Source organism: Delphinapterus leucas, chromosome 4 (assembly GCF_059928025.1).
Source record: "Delphinapterus leucas isolate spDelLeu-1000000601 "Yukka" chromosome 4, BTC_Dleu_Yukka2, whole genome shotgun sequence".
In the NCBI taxonomy this organism is placed as follows: domain Eukaryota; kingdom Metazoa; phylum Chordata; class Mammalia; order Artiodactyla; family Monodontidae; genus Delphinapterus; species Delphinapterus leucas.
The window spans coordinates 132,802,751-132,819,428 of NC_143132.1; the positions used below are offsets into that span (position 1 = coordinate 132,802,751).

At 39.6% G+C, this 16,678-nt stretch overlaps 1 protein-coding gene across 2 annotated transcripts in view; it reads right to left on the reverse strand.

The window, feature by feature from the left end:
- The window catches only part of PCCB (propionyl-CoA carboxylase subunit beta), a 90,408-nt gene that overhangs the window by 9,938 nt on the left and 63,792 nt on the right, over nucleotides 1-16,678 (reverse strand). The window contains exon 11 of one of the 2 annotated variants that reach the window (XM_089910057.1): nucleotides 15,519-15,827. The exons of the other annotated variant lie outside the window; for it this stretch is intronic. Within the exon in view, the coding sequence (XP_089766183.1) occupies nucleotides 15,622-15,827 (206 nt within the window). The 3' untranslated portion in view covers nucleotides 15,519-15,621. Of the gene's footprint in view, nucleotides 1-15,518; nucleotides 15,828-16,678 lie in introns of those variants that run through there. 2 annotated transcript variants of the gene reach the window in all.

The window sequence follows — 16,678 nt, forward strand, 5'->3', positions numbered from 1 at the left end:
GTGCGCCACAAAGAAGAGTAGCCCCCGCTCACCGCAACTAGAAAAAGCCCGCATGCAGCAACGAAGGCCCAACACAGCCAAAAATAAATAAATAATTTTTTTTTTTAAAAAAGAATCTTCAATAAGATTACGAAATGGGATACATATTTAAAGTGCTGAAAGTTCTATTTTTTATGGTAGTTCTATTTTTAGTTTTTTGAGAAACCTCCATACCATTTTGCAGAGTGGCTGCACCAATCTACATTCCCACCAACAGTGTACAGGGTTCCCTTTTCTCCACATCCTTGCCAACATTTGTTATTTGTGTTCTTTTTGATGATAGTCATTCTGACAGGTGTGATGTGATATCTCATTGTGGTTTTGATTTGCATTTCCCTGACGATTAGCAAGATTGAACATCTTTTCATGTGCCTATTGGTTATATGCATTTCCTCTTTGGAAAAATGTCTATTCAGTTCTTCTGCCACAGTAATTCCACTCCTAGGAATATATCCAAAACACCCAAAAACATTAATTTGAAAAAATACATGCACCCCAATGTTCATAGCAGCATTATTTATAATTGCCAAGATACGTAAGCAACCTAAGTGTCCATCAACAGATGAATGGATACAGAAGATGTGGTGTATATATACAATGGAATACCACTCAGACATAAGAAGAACAAAATTTTGCCATTTGCAGCAATATGGATGGACTTGGAAGGCATTATGCTAACTGAAATACAGTAAGTCCCCTACATACAAACGAGTTCCGTTCAAGTGCGGTCGTAAGTCCAATTTGTTCGTTAAGTCCAGAAAAGTTAGCCTAGGTACCCAACTAACACTGTGAGCTATATAGTAATTGTGGTAATAGGTTTATAATACTTTTCACACAAATAATACATAAAAAACAACAAACACAAAAACTAAAGAAAACATCTTTAATCTTACAGTGCAGTACCTTGAAAAGTACAGTAGTGCAGTACAACAGCTGGCATACAGGGGCTGGCATCAAGTGAACAGGCAAGAAGAGTTGCTGACTGGAGGAGGGAGAGGAGGTAGGAGATGGTAGAGCTGAAGGACTGTCAGCAATAGGAGATGGAAGGCAAGCTGCAATTTCACTCACGTCTGACATTGATGGCACAGATTCTAGTTCCTTGCTGGATTCAATTCTATCTACCCTTTTGAAAAAACGATCCAGTGATGTCTGGGCAGTAGCTCTTTTTTTCTCGTGATAGATGACACAGTAGCACTGGATTGCATTCTGCACGGCTGCTGCAACCTTTGTGTACCATTCTACGTTTGGGTCCTGTGCCTCAAATACTAACAGTGCCTTCTCAAATAAAGAATATCCCCTTGCCATTTCCTACCTCGTGAATCTCTTAGGTTCTTCAGTTACTTGTTCTTCTTGTCTCTCTTCATCGTTTCTCTGGGCCTCCAATTCCATCAGGTCTTCATTAGTAAGCTCCCATGTTGCACAGCAAGGAGTCAGTGAAGTCATCCTCTTGCAGATCTAGCTCCAGCTTCTCGCTGAGGGTCACCAAGTTGCTGAAGACCTCTTTGGACTCCTCATCCACCTTCTCAAATCCATGAAAATTGTGAACAAACTGCGGACAAACGTTCTTCCAAACCCCATTCACAGTGATGGCCGTAACCTCATGCCAAGCAAAGTCAATGTTTTTTATGGCCTGTAGACGTTATAGTCCTTCCAAAATTGTCGCAAGTTTGTTCCTGATTCGTCACTTGCCTTTACTGCCTGATGAAAAGTGTGACATAAATAATATTTCTTGAAAGTTGCTATAACCCCTGGTCCATAGGTTGGATGAGCGACATAGTATTCGGTGGCAGATGCACTACAGGACATTGGAATGAAAGTTTTCTATGAATGGGGGATGGCCCAAAGCACTGTCGAGCAGCAAAAGAATGTTGAATGGGACACCCTTCTCCAAACAATATCTCTCCACGTCCGGGATAAAGTGGTGGAAAAACCAGTCCTGGAAAATGGCCTGTGTAACCAGGCTTTGGGGTTACTCTTCCACACAACAGGAAGAGAGCCCCTGGCTATGCTTTTAAGGGCTCTTGGGTTCTCTGAATGATAAACTAAGAGAGGCTTCAGCTTCATATCACTGGAAGCATTGCCACCAAACAACAGAGTTAGCTTATCCTTTGCTGCTTTATAGGCTGGCATCAACTTTTCCTCCTTACTGATGTAACTTCGGTCTGGCATCCTCTTCCAGTACAGTCCTGTCTCATCCACATTAAAAACCTGCTTGGGTGAATACATGCCTTCGTCAATAATTTCCCGAAGCATTTCAGGAAATTCCTGGGCAGCTACCATATTGGGAAGGTTGGCTCTAGTCTTGAAGCAATGAAACCAGCCATGGCTGGCATTAAAAGATGCACCCTCTGATTCTTCATCGTGTTTCTTCGTCAAGTCTTCATAAAGCCTTTTAGCTTTCTCTTGAATCAGCATTAAGCTGAACAGGACTCGACACTGGTGCTGATCCTGCAGCCACACACTGAGTTTCTCATCTCCTCCATCACTTTTCCACGCTTCTTCGATAGTATTGTTGACATCATCAGCACAGCAGACTTCATGTCTCATGATCCTGTCCTTGTTCTTTAGAATTGTGCCGATGGTTGAACAATTCATGTTATAAGAATGAGTGATGTCTACCATCTTTTTGCCTTGCTCCACTCTCAATTATTTTCATTTTTCTTTCCACTGTTATCACTTGGCACTCCTTAGCAGTACCCACTACATCACCACTGCTTTTATGCTCACTTCCGGACATACTGGGCTTGAAATAAAGATACTGCACTACTGTACTCTATACCGTACCGTAAAGTACACAAAAGCACAACCACTTGTAGAGAATGCAAGCACGTGACAATGTACGCCACGCACGTGAACTAACTTACGTGACTAGACAGGCGAACACACGTTCGCATCTTTGAAAGTTCACAAATTGAAGATTCATATGTAAGGGACTTACTGTAAGTCAGAGAAAGACAAATACTGTATGGTATTACTTATATATGGAATTTTAAAAATACCACAAACTAGTGTATATAACAAAAAAGAAGTGGACTCACAGACACAGAGAACAAACTACAGGTTACCGGTGAGGAGCAATAAGGCGGGGGAGGGGCCATATAGGGGTAGGGGAGTAAAGGACACAAACTACTAGGCATAAAATAAGATACAAAGATATATGTATAACATGGGGAATATAGCCAATATTTTATAATAACTATAAATAGAGTATAACCTTTAAAATTTCTGAATCATTATACTGTACACCTGTAACATATAATATTATACAGCAAGTATACTTCAATTAAAAAATTAAAAAACAAGATGCTGAAAGAATAAAACTCAACCAACAACTCTATACTTGGCAAACTGTCCTTCAAAAATGAGGGACAAATAAAGACATTCCTAGATAAACAAAAGCTGAGGAGTTCGTTACCTCTAGGCCTGCCCTACAAGAAATGGTAAAGGGAGCCCATCATGTTGAAATAAAAAGGTAGTAGATAGTATCACAGAACTGTATGACGAAGTAAAAATCTCCAGTAAAGATAACTACATGGGGAAATATAAAAAGCCAGTATTATTGTATTTTTGGTTTGTAACACCACTTTTTTTTCTTTTTTTTTTAACATCTTTATTGGAGTATAATTGCTTTACAATGGTGTGCTAGTTTCTGCTTTATAACAAAGTGAATCAGTTATACATATACATATGTTCCCATATCACATCCCTCTTGCGTCTCCCTCCCTCCCACCCTCCCTATCACACCCCCACTAGCTAGTCACAAACCACCTAGCTGATCTCCGTGAGCTATGCGGCTACTTCCCACTAGCTATCCATTTTACGTTTGGTAGTGTATATGGGTCGATGTCACTTTGTCGCAGCTTACCCTTCCCCCTCCCCATATCCTCAAGTCCATTCTCTAGTAGGTCTGTGTCTTTATTCCCGTCTTACCCCTAGGTTCTTCATGAACTTTTTTTTTTTCCTTAGATTCCATATATATGTGTTAGCAATGGTATTTGTTTTTCTCTTTCTGACTTACTTCACCCTGTATGACAGACTCTATAGGTCCATCCACCTCACTACAAATAACTCAATTGCGTTTCTTTTTATGGCTGAGTAATATTCCATTGTATATATGTGCCACATCTTCTTTATCCATTCATCTGTTGATGGACACTGAGGTTGCTTCCATGTCCTGGCTATTGTAAATAGAGCTGCAATGAATATTTTGGTACATGACTCTTTTTGAATTATGGTTTTCTCAGGGTATATGCCCAGTAGTGGGATTGCTGGGTCATATGGTAGTTCTATTTTTAGTTATTTAAGGAACCTCCATACTGTTCTCCATAGTGGCTGAATCAATTTACATTCCCACCAACAGTGCAAGAGTGTTCCCTTTTATCCACATCCTCTCCAGCATTTACTGTTTCTAGATTTTTTGATGATGTCCATTCTGACTGGTGTGAGATGATATCTCATTGTAGTTTTGATTTGCATTTCTCTAATGATTAATGATGTTGAGCATTCTTTCACGTGTTTGTTGGCAATCTGTATATCTTCTTTGGAGAAATGTCTATTTAGGTCTTCTGCCCAGTTTTGGATTGGGTTGTTTTGTTGTTATTGAGCTGCATGAGCTGCTTGTAAATTTTGGAGATTAATCCTTTGTCAGTTGCTTCATTTGCAAATATTTTCTCCCATACTGAGGGTTGTCTTTTGGTCTTGTTTATGGTTTCCTTTGCTGTGCAAAAGCTTTGAAGTTTCATTAGGTCCCATTTGTTTATTCTCGTTTTTATTTCCAATTCTCTAGGAGGTGGGTCAAAAAGGATCTTGCTGTGATTTATGTCATAGAGTGTTCTGCCTATGTTCTCCTCTAAGAGTTTGATAGTGTCTGGCCTTACATTTAGGGCTCTAATCCATTTTGAGTTTATTTTTGTGTATGGTGTTAGGGAGTGTTCTAATTTCATACTTTTACATGTACCTGTCCAGTTTTCCCAGCACCACTTATTGAAGAGGCTGTCTTTTCTTCACTGTATATTCCTGCCTCCTTTATCAAAGATAAGGTGATGATATGTGCATGGGTTTATCCCTGGACTTTCTATCCTGTTCCATTGATCTATATTTCTGTTTTTGTGCCAGTACCATACTGTTTTGATTACTGTAGCCTTGTAGTATAGTCTGAAGGCAGGGAGCCTGATTCCTCCAGCTCCATTTTTCGTTCTCAAGATTGTTGTGGCTATTCAGGGTCGCTTGTGTTTCCATACAAATTGTGAAATTTTCTGTTCTAGTTCTGTGAAAAATGCAGTGGTAGTTTGATAGGGATTGCATTGAACCTGTAGATTGCTTTGGGTAGTACAGTCATTTTCACAATGTTGATTCTTCCAATCCAAGAACATGGTATATCTCTCCATCTATTTGTATCATCTATAATTTCTTTCATCAGTGTCTTATAATTTTCTGCATACAGCTCTTTTGTCTCCTTAGGTAGGTTTATTCCTACGTATTTTATTCTTTTTGTTGCAATGGTAAATGGGAGTGTTTTCTTAATTTCACTTTCGAATTTTTCATCACTAGTGTATAAGAATGCCAGAGATTTCTGTGCATTAATATTGTATCCTGCTACTTTACCAAATTCATTGATTAGCTCTAATAATTTTCTGGTAGCATCTTTAGGATTCTCTATGTAGAGTATCATGTCATCTGCAAACAGTAACAGCTTTACTTCTTCTTTTCCGATTTGGATTCCTTTTATTTCCTTTTCTTCTCTGATTGCTGTGGCTAAAACTTCCAAAACTATGTTGAATAAAAGTGGTGACAGTGGGCAACCTTGTCTTCTTCCTAATCTTAATAGGAATGGTTTCAGCTTTTCACCACTGAGGATGATGTTGGCTCTGGGTCTGTCATATATGGCCTTTATTATGTTGAGGAAAGTTCCCTCTATGCCTACTTTCTGCAGGGTTTTTATCATAAATGGGTGTTGAATTTTGTCAAAAGCTTTCTCTGCTACCATTGAGATGATCATATGGTTTTTCTCCTTAAATTTGTTAATATGGTGTATCACGTTGATTAATTTGCATATATTGAAGAATCCTTGCATGCCTGGAATAAACCCCACTTGATCATGGTGTATGATCCTTTTAATGTGCTGTTGGATTCTGTTTGCTAGTATTTTGTTGAGGATTTTTGCATCTATGTTCATCAGTGATATTGGCCTGTAGTTTTCTTTCTTTGTGACATCTTTGTCTGGTTTTGGTATCAGGGTGATGGTGGCCTCGTAGAATGAGTTTGGGAGTGTTCCTCCCTCTGCTATATTTTGGAAGAGTTTGAGAAGGATAGGTGTTAGCTCTTCTCTAAATGTTTGATAGAATTCGGCTGTGAAGCCATCTGGTCCTGGGCTTTTATTTGTTGGAAGGTTTTTAATCACAGTTTCAATTTCAGTGCTTGTGATTGGCCTGTTCATATTTTCTATTTCTTCCTGGTTCAGTCTCCGCAGGTTGTGCATTTCTAAGAATTTGTCCATTTCTTCCAGGTTGTCCATTTTATTGGCATAGAGTTGTTTGTAGTAATCTCTCATGATCTTTTGTATTTCTGCAGTGTCAGTTGTTACTTCTTTTTCATTTCTAATTCTATTGATTTGAGTCTTCTCCCTTTTTTTCTTGAGGAGTCTGGCTAATGGTTTATCAATTTTGTTTATCTTCTCAAAGAATCAGCTTTTAGTTTTATTGATCTTTGCTATCGTTTCCTTCATTTCTTTTTCATTTATTTCTCATCTGATCTTTATGATTTCTTTCCTTCTGCTAACTTTGGGGGTTTTTTTTGTTATTCTTTCTCTAATCGCTTTAGGTGCAAGGTTAGGTTGTTTATTTGAGATGTTTTTTGTTTCTTAAGGTAGGATTGTATTGCTATAAACTTCCCTCTTAGAACTGCTTTTGCTGCATCCCATAGGTTCTGGGTCATCGTGTCTCCATTGTCATTTGTTTCTACGTATTTTTTGATTTCCTCCTTGTTTTCTTCAGTGATCATTTTGTTATTAAGTAGTGTATTGCTTAGCCTCCATGTGTTTGTATTTTTTACACATCTTTTCCTGTAATTGATATCTAGTCTCATAGTGTTGTGGTCGGAAAAGATACTTGATACAATTTCAATTTTCTTAAATTTACCAAGGCTAGATTTGTGACCCAAGATATGATCTATCCTGGAGAATGCTCCAGGAGCACTTGAGAAAAATGTGTATTCTGTTGTTTTTGGATGGAATGTCCTATAAATATCAATTAAGTCCATCTTGTTTAATGTATCATTTAAAGCTTGTGTTTCCTTATTTATTTTCATTTTGGATGTTCTGTTCATCGCTGAAAGTGGGGTGTTAAAGTCCCCTACTATGAAAGTGTTACTGTCGATTTCCCCTTTTATGACTGTTAGCATTTGCCTTATGTATTGAGGTGTTCTTATGCTGGCTTCATATATATTTACAACTGTCATATCTTCTTCTTGGATTGATCCCTTGATCATTATGTAGTGTCCTTCTTTGTCTCTTGTAATAGTCTTTATTTTAAAGTCTATTTTGTCTGATATGAGAATTGCTACTCCAGCTTTCTTCTGATTTCCACTTGCATGGAATATCTTTTTCCCTTCCCTCACTTTCAGTCTGTATGTGACCCTAGGTCTGAAGTGGGTCTCTTGTATACAGCATATATACGGGTCTTGTTTTGTATCCATTCAGCCAGTCTGAGTCTTTTGGTGGGAGCATTTAATCCATTTACATTTAAGGTAATTATCAATATGTATGTTCCTATTCCCATTTTCTTAATTGTTTTGGGTTTATTATTGTAGGTCTTTTCCTTCTCTTGTGTTTCTTGCCTACAGAAGTTCCTTTAGTATTTGTTGTAAAATTGGTTTGGTGGTGCTGAACTCTCTCAGCTTTTGCTTGTCTCTGAAGGTTTTAATTTCTCCATCAAATCTGAATGAGATCCTTGCTAGGTAGAATTATCTTGGTTGTAGGTTTTTCTCCTTCATCACTTTAAATATGTCCTGCCACTCCTTTATGGCTTGCAGAGTTTCTGCTGAAAGATCAGCTCTTAACTTTATGGGGATTCCCTTGTGTGTTATTTGTTATTTTTCCCTTGCTGCTTTTAATATGTTTTTTTTCTATTTAATTTTTGACAGTTTGATTAATATGTGTCTTGGAGTGTTTCTCCTTGGATTTATCCTGTATGGGACTCTCTGTGCTTCCTGGACTTGATGAACTATTTCCTTTCCCATATTAGGGAAGTTTTCAACTATAATCTCTTCAAATATTTTCTCAGTCCCTTTCTTTTTCTCTTCTTCTGGGACCTCTATAATTCGAATGTTGGTGTGTTTAATGTTGTCCCAGAGGTCTCTGAGACTGTCCTCAGTTCTTTTCATTCTTTTTTCTTTATTCTGCTCTGCAGTAGTTATTTTATCTTCCAGGTCACTTATCCATTCTTCTGCCTCAGTTATCCTGCTACTGATCCCTTCTAGAATATTTTTAATTTCATTTATTGCGTTGTTCATCATTGGTTGTTTCCTCTTTAGTTCTTCTAGGTCCTTGTTAAATGTTTCTTGCATTTTCTCTATTCTATTTCCAAGATTTTGGATCATCTTTACTATCATTATTCTGAATTCTTTTTCAGGTAGATTGCCTATTTCCTCTTCATTTGTTAGGTCTGGTGGGTTTTTACCTTGCTCCTTCATCTGCTGTTTGTTTTCCTGTGTTTTCATTTTGCTTATCTTACTGTGTTTGGGGTCTCCTTTTCACAGGCTGCAGGTCCGTAGTTCCTATTGTTTTTGGTGTCTGTCCCCAGTGGCTAAGGTTGGTTCAGTGGGTTGTGTGGGTTTCCTGGTGGAGGGGACTGCTGCCTGTGTTCTGGTGGATGAGGCTGGATCTTTCTGGTGGGCAGGTCCACATCTGGTGGTGTGTTTTGGGGTGTCTGTGGACTTATTATGATTTTAGGCAGCCTCTCTGCTAATGGATGGGGCTGTGTTCCTGTCTTGCTAGTTGTTTGGCATAGGGTGTCCAGCACTATAGCTTGTTGGTCGTTGAGTGAAGCTGGGTGTTGGTGTTGAGATGGAGATCTCTGGGAGATTTTCACCGTTTGGCATTATGTGGAGCTGGGAGGTCTCTTGTGGACCAGTGTCCTGAAGTTGGCTCTCCCACCTCAGTGGCACAACCCTGACACCTGGCTGGAGCACCAAGAGACTGTCCTCCACATGGCTCAGAATAAAAGGGAGAAAAAAAAGAAAGAAAGAAAGAAAGGAGGGAGGGAGGGAGGGAGGGAGGGAGGGAGGGAGGGAGGGAGGAAAGAAAGAAAGGGGGAGAGAAGGAAAGAAAGAAAGAAAGAAGATAAAATAAAATAAAGATAAAATAGTTATTAAAATAATAAATAATTAAGAAAAAAAATTTTTAAAGTAAAAAAAAAAAAACAGATGGACAGAACCCTTGGACAAATGGTGAAAGCAAAGCTATACAGACAAAATCTCACACAGAAGCATACACATACACACTCACAAAAAGAGGAAAAGGGGAAAAAATAATAAATCTTGCTCCCAAAGTTCACCTCCTTTATTTGGGATGACTTGTTGTCTATTCAGGTATTCACAGATGCAGGGTACATCAAGTTGATTGTGTAGCTTTAATCCGCTGCTTCTGAGGCTGCTGGGAGAAATTTCCCTTTCTCTTCTTTGTTCACACAGCTCCCGGGGCTCAGCTTTGGATTTGGCCCTGCCTCTGCATGTAGGTTGCCTGAGGGCGTCTGTTCTTCACTCAGACAGGACGGGGTTAAAGGAGCCGCTGATTCGATGGCTCTGGCTCACTTAGGCTGAGGGGAGGGAGGGGTACGGAGTGCGGACCGAGCCTGCGGCGGCAGAGGCCTGCGTGACATTGCACCAGCCTGAGGCGCACCATGCGTTCTCCCGGGGAAGTTGTCCCTGGATCACGGGACCCTGGCAGTGGCGGACTGCACAGGCTCCGGGAAAGGGAGGTGGGGATAGTGACCTGTGATCGCACACAGGCTTCTTGGTGGAGGCAGCAGCAGCCTTAGCGTCTCGTGCCCGTCTCTGGTGTCTGCACTGATAGCTGCAGCACGCGCCCATCTCTGGAGCTCCTTTAAGCAGTGCTCTTAATCCCCTCTCCTCGCGCACCAGGAAACAAAGAGACAAGAAAAAGTCTCTTGTTTCTTCGGCAGCTCAAGACTTTTCCCAGACTCCCTCCTGGCTAGCCATGGCACTAACCCCTTCAGATCTAAGCTCCGAAGCCTGAGCCTCAGCTCCCAGCCCCAGCCCGTCCTGGCAGGTGAGCAGACAAGCCTCTCAGGCTGGTGAGTGCTGGTCAGCACTGATCCTCTGTGCGGGAATCTCTCCACTTTGCCCTCCGCACCCCTGTTGCTATGCTCTTCTCCGTGGCTCTGAAGCTTCCCCCCTCCGCCACCCGCAGTCTCTGCCCGCAAAGGGGCTTCTACTGTGTGGAAACCTTTCCTCCTTCACAGCTCCCTCCCACTGGTGCAGGTCCCATCCCTATTCTTTTGTCTCTGTTTTTTCTTTTTTCTTTTGCCCTACCCAGGTACATGGGCAGTTTCTTGCCTTTTGGGAGGTCTGAGGTCTTCTGCCAGAGTTCAGTTGGTGTTCTATAGGAGCAGTTCCACGTGTAGATGTATTTCTGATGCATCTGTGGGGAGGAAGGTGATCTCCGTGTCCTACTCTTCCGCCATCTTCTCCTGTCTCCTGTAACACCACTTTTTATTTCTTACATGATTTAAAAAACAAATGCAGGGAATTCCCTGGTGGTCCAGTGGTTAGGACTCCATGCTGTCACTGAAAGGGCCTGGGTTCAGTCCCTGGTTGGGAAACTAAGATCCTGCAAGCTGCGTGGCATGGCCACATATCAATAGATCTAGAAAAGCATTCACAAAATCCAACACCTACTCATGTTAAAAACTCTCAGCAAACTAGAAATACAGGGGAACTTTCTCAGCTTCATAAAAAACATCTACAAAAACCTATAGCTAACATCATACGTAATGGTGAAAAACCAGAAGCTTTCCCACTAAGATCAGGTATAATGCAAGAATGTGCCCTCTCATCACTCCTTTTCAAAACTGTACTGGAAGTCCTAGCTAATACAATGGAACAAGGAAAGGAAATATATAAAAGGCATACAGATTGGGAAGGAAGAAATCAAACTTTCTTTGTTTACAGATGACATGACTGTCTATGTAGAAAATCCTAAAGAACAAAAGTACTGCTGAAACTAATAATTACAGCAAAGCTGCAGGACACAAAGTGAATTTATTAAAGTCAATCACTTTCCTGTATACCAGCAATGAATTTGAAACTAACAATAGAATACCGTTTACATTAGCACACCCCTACCCCCCCCAAAAAATACATAGGCATAAATCTAACAAAACAAGATCTATATGAGGAAAATTACAAAACTCTGATGAACAAAATAAAAAGGCTAAATAAGTAGAGATATTCCATGTTCATGGATAGAAATACTCAATATCATCCAGGGGTATGGTATTGGTGAAACAAATCAATGGAACAGAATAAAGAGCCCAGATAGACCTACATAATATAAATAGACCTACATAAATAGACCTACATAAATATAATCAACTGATCTTTGACAAAGGACCAAAAGTAATACAACGGAAGAAAAACAGTCTTTTTAACAAATGATGCTGGAACTACTAGACATTCACATCCAAAAAAACTGATGTAGACAAACCTTATACCTTTAACAAAAATTAACTCAAAATGGATCCAGAGGCCTAAATTTAAAACACAAAACTATAAAACTCATAGAAGATAACATGGGAGAATACCTAGGTGACCTTGGAAATGGCAGCAACGTTTTAGATACACTACTTTCAAAGGCATGATCTATGAAAGAAATAATTGGTAAGCTGGTCTTCACTAAAATTAAAAACTTCTCCTCTGTGAAAGACACTGTCTAGAGAATGAGAAGACAACCACTGACTGGGGGAAAGTATCTGCAAAACACACAATCTGATAAAGGATTGCTATCTAACATATACAAAGAACTCTCAAAACTTGTGAAAGAATTTCGATCTAAAATAGAACTGGAGGATGTAATTGGAAAATCTCACACATGTGCCCTCAGGAAGACAAAAACTTAAGGACTAAGAAACTGATTTCCTTTAAAGGCCTGATTTACAGAACACTGATAGTGCCAAAATTTTCTCAGATGACGGGGTTGATCAGGGGTTATCTCATATCAACCTTGGGAAGTTTCATGAATGGGAGATGACCCAGGTCAGGATGGACTCACCAAGTGGGCTCAATTGAGTTTTGTTTCTGTGACTGGACTGATTTTATCTGCTCAGGAAGTTTCCAAGGCTGGTCTCCATTTGTTGTTTATTTTAACTGACTCTAACTGGACTCTCCCCTCTTTACATTTCCTGTCCATAAATACAGCCTGCCCCAAACCCTCAATGGACTCACCTGTAGCTTGCTACGGTTTGCTTGTCCTAAATTACAGTTCCTCTGCTATTCCTGAATAAACTCATCTTTTTGAGTTTACCTCTTTGTTTAGGTCAAACAAACACAACAGTAAGAAAACGACCCAATTAAAAACTGGCCAAAGACCTGAACAGATACCTCACCAAAGAAAACACAGACAGGGCAAATAAGCATATGAAAAGATGCTCCACATCATACGTCATCAGGGAAATGCAAATTAAAGTGAGATACCACTACACACAACACAATAGCCAAAATGCAGAACACTGAGAACACCAAAAGCTGACAAGGATGTGGAGCAATAGGAAGTCTCCTTCACTGCTGGTGGGGATGCAAATTAGTACAGCCACTCTGGAAGACAGTTTGGCAGTTTCTTACAAACTAAACACACTCTTACCATTTGAGCCAGCAATCATGCTCCTCGGTATTTACCCAAATGAGTTGAAAACTTACATCCACATAAAAACCTGCACACAAATGTTTTTAGCAGCTTTATTAATAACTGCCAAAACTTAAAAGTAGCCAGGATGTCTTTCAGTAGGTGAATGGATAAATGAACTGTGATATATCCAGACAATGTAATATTAACACTAAAAAGAAATCAGCTATCAAGCCGTGAAAAGACACAGAGGAAACGTGAATCATAGAGTATGTGGCCTTCTCAGACCAGCTTCCTCCATATAACTAACTGGAAGAGGCTAATCTGAAAAAGCTACATACTGTATGATTCCAACTATATGACATTTTGGAAAAGGAAAACTATGGAAACAGTAGAAGGATGAGTGATTGCCAGGGGTTTATCAGGGTTAGGGGGAAGGGGGTGATGAATAGGTGGAGCACAGAGGATTTTTAGGGCAAGTGAAACTATTTTATATGATGCTGCAAATGGTGGATACATATCATTACACATTTATCCAAACCTACAGAATATCCAACACCAAGAGTCAACCCTATAGTAAACCATGGACTTGTAATGATGTGTCAATGTACATTCCATAATTGTAACAGACATAGTGCTCTGGTTCAGAATACTGACAGTGGGGTAGGCTGTACATGTGTGAAAACAGAGTATATATGGGAATGCTCTGTTGTTTCCACTCAATTTTACTGTGAAGCTAAAAGAAGCTCTAAAAAATAAAGTTTATTTAAAAAAAAAAAAGATTAGACACCATAACCAAATGGGATATATCCCAGGAATGCAAAAGTGGTTCAATATACAAAAAAATCAATCAGTATAATACAACACATTAATAGAACAAAGGACAAAAGCTACATGATCAACTCAATCGACATAGAAAAGGCATTTGGCAAAAGCTATCACCTTTCATGATAAAACACTCAGAAAACTACAAATAGAAGGAAATTTCCCCAACATGACATAGACCATATATGAAAAACCCACAGCTTACATCATATTCTATAGTGAAACACAAAGTTCTCTCCCTAAGATCAGGAACAAGACAAGGATGCCCAATGGCACTATTGCTATTCAACACTGTGTTGGAAGTTCCAGCCAGAGCAATTAGACAAGAAAAAATAATAATAAAAGGCATCTAAATTGGAGAAGAAGAAGTAAAACGATCTTTATATGCATTAAATATGATCCTATATGTAGAAAATTCCAGAGAATCTACAAGAAAGCTACTAAAGCTAATAAATTCAGCAAAGTTGCAGGTTACAAGATCAGCAAACAAAAAGCAGTTGCATAGTTGTCTTTCTATAAACAGATAATGAACAATCCAAAAAAGAAATTGAGAAAGGAATTCCATTTACAATAGCAACTAAAAGAATAAAACAGGAGTAAATTTAACCAAGACGTTAAAGACCTGTGCAGTGAAAATTACAAAACACTGCTGAAGAAATAAATGAAGACCAAAATAAATGGAAAGGGGACATCACTTTTGGCGCAGTGGTTAAGACTCCGCCTAACAATGCAGGGGACATGAGTTTGATCCCTGGGCTAGGAAGATCCCACATGCCACGGAGCAACTAAGCCTGTGCACCACGACTACTGAGTCTGCGCTCTAAAGCCTGCAAGCCACAACTACTGAGCCCACAAACTGCAACTACTGAAGCCCGCACACTCTGGGGCCTGCATGTCGTAACTACTGAGCCCACGTGCTGCAACTACTGAAGCTCACGCACCTACAGCCCACGCTCAGCAACAAGAGAAGCCACTGCAATAAGAAGACTACGCACCGCAACAGAGAGTAGCCCCCGCTCATCACAACTAGAGAAAGCCCACGTGTAGCAATGAAGACCCAACACAGCCAAAAATTTAAAATAAATAAATAATAAATGGAAAGACATCCTGTGTTCATGAGTTAGAAAACGTTACATTGTTAAAATGTCAATACTTCATAAAGTGATCAGCAGATTCAATGCAATCACTACCAAAATTCCAACAACCTTTTCTGCAGAAATGGAAAGGCCAACAGTCAAATCCATATGGAATTGCAAGGGTCCCAAAAAAGCCAAAATAATCTGAAAAGGAAGAACATGAGAAGACTCACACCTCCCAATATTAAAACTTACTACAAACCTACAGTAATCAAAACAGTGCGATACTAGAACATGGATAGACTTGCAGACCAAAGGAATAGTATTGAGACCCCAGAAATAAACTCATATATCTACAGCCCACTGATGTCTGACAAAAGGGAAAGAATAGTCTATTCAACAAATGGTGCTGGGATAACTGAATTTCCACATGCAAAAGAATGAAGCTCTCTACAAATGCTAATGCATATATATGGAACATTAAAAAAAATGGTACTGATGAACCTAATTGCAGGGCAGGAATAAAGATATAGAGAATGGACTTGAAGACACAGGGTGGGAGGGGGAAGCTGGGATGAAGTGAGTATCATCAACATATATACACTACCAAATGTAAAATAATTAGCTAGTGGGAAGCAGCAGCATAGCACAGGGAGATCAGCTCAGTGCTTTGCGATGACCTAGAGGGGTGGGATAGCGAGGGTGGGAGGGAGGCTCAAGAGGGAGGGCATATGGGGACATATGTATGCATATGGCTGATTCACTTTGGTGTACAACAGAAACTAACACAGTATCGTGAAGCAATTATACTCCAATAAAGATATATTAAAAAAAAAAAAGAATGGGGCTTCCCTGGTGGCGCAGTGGTTGAGAGTTCGCCTGCCGATGCAGGGACGCGGGTTCATGCCCCGGTCCGGGAGGATCCCACATGCCGCGGAGCGGCTGGGCCCATGGGCCATGGCCGCTGGGCCTGAGCGTCTGGAGCCTGTGCTCCGGAACAGGAGAGACCACAGCGGTGAGAGGTCTGCATACTGCCAAAAAAAAAAAAAATATGAAGAAGAATGAAGCTGAACCCCTAACTTATGCTCCATGTAAAAATTAACTCAAAACTGATCAAACCTAAATGTGAAAACTAAAAGCATAAAACTTCTAAAAGAAAACATAGGGGAAAAGCTCTATGACATTGGATTTGCAAATAAGTTCTTATATATGACTCCAAAAGCACAAGCAACCAAAAACAAAGAGAGAGAGAAAGAGAATTAGACTTCATCAAATTTTATAACTTTTGTATATCAAATGACGTTATCTAGAAAGTGTAAAGAAAACCTAAAGAATGGAAGAAAATATTTGCAAATCATTTATCTGATAAGGGTTTAATATCCAGACTATACAAAGAATGCTTGTAACTCAACAACAACAAAAAAACTCTAAGTAATCAAAAAATGGGCAAAGGACTTGAATAGACATTTCTGCAAAGATATGCAAATAGCCAATAAGCCTAAGAAAAGATGCTCAACATCCCTAATCATTAGGGAAATATAAATGAAAACCACAATGGGATAATATATCACACCCATGAGGACTGGCTATTATCAAAATATACCAGAAAATAACAAGTGTTGATGAGTATGAAGAAATTGGAACCCTGTCCATTGCTAAGGAGAATGTAAAACAGTGCAGCCACTGTGGAAAACAGTGTGATGTTTCCGCAAAAAAGTAATCCTAAAATTACCATATTACTCAGTAATTCCACAACTAGGTGTATACCCAAAAGAATTGAAAACAGGGTTTCAAACAAATACTTGTACACCAATGTTCACTGTGACATTATTCACAATAGCAAAAAGGTGGAAACAACCCAAGTGTCCATCAGCAGATAAAT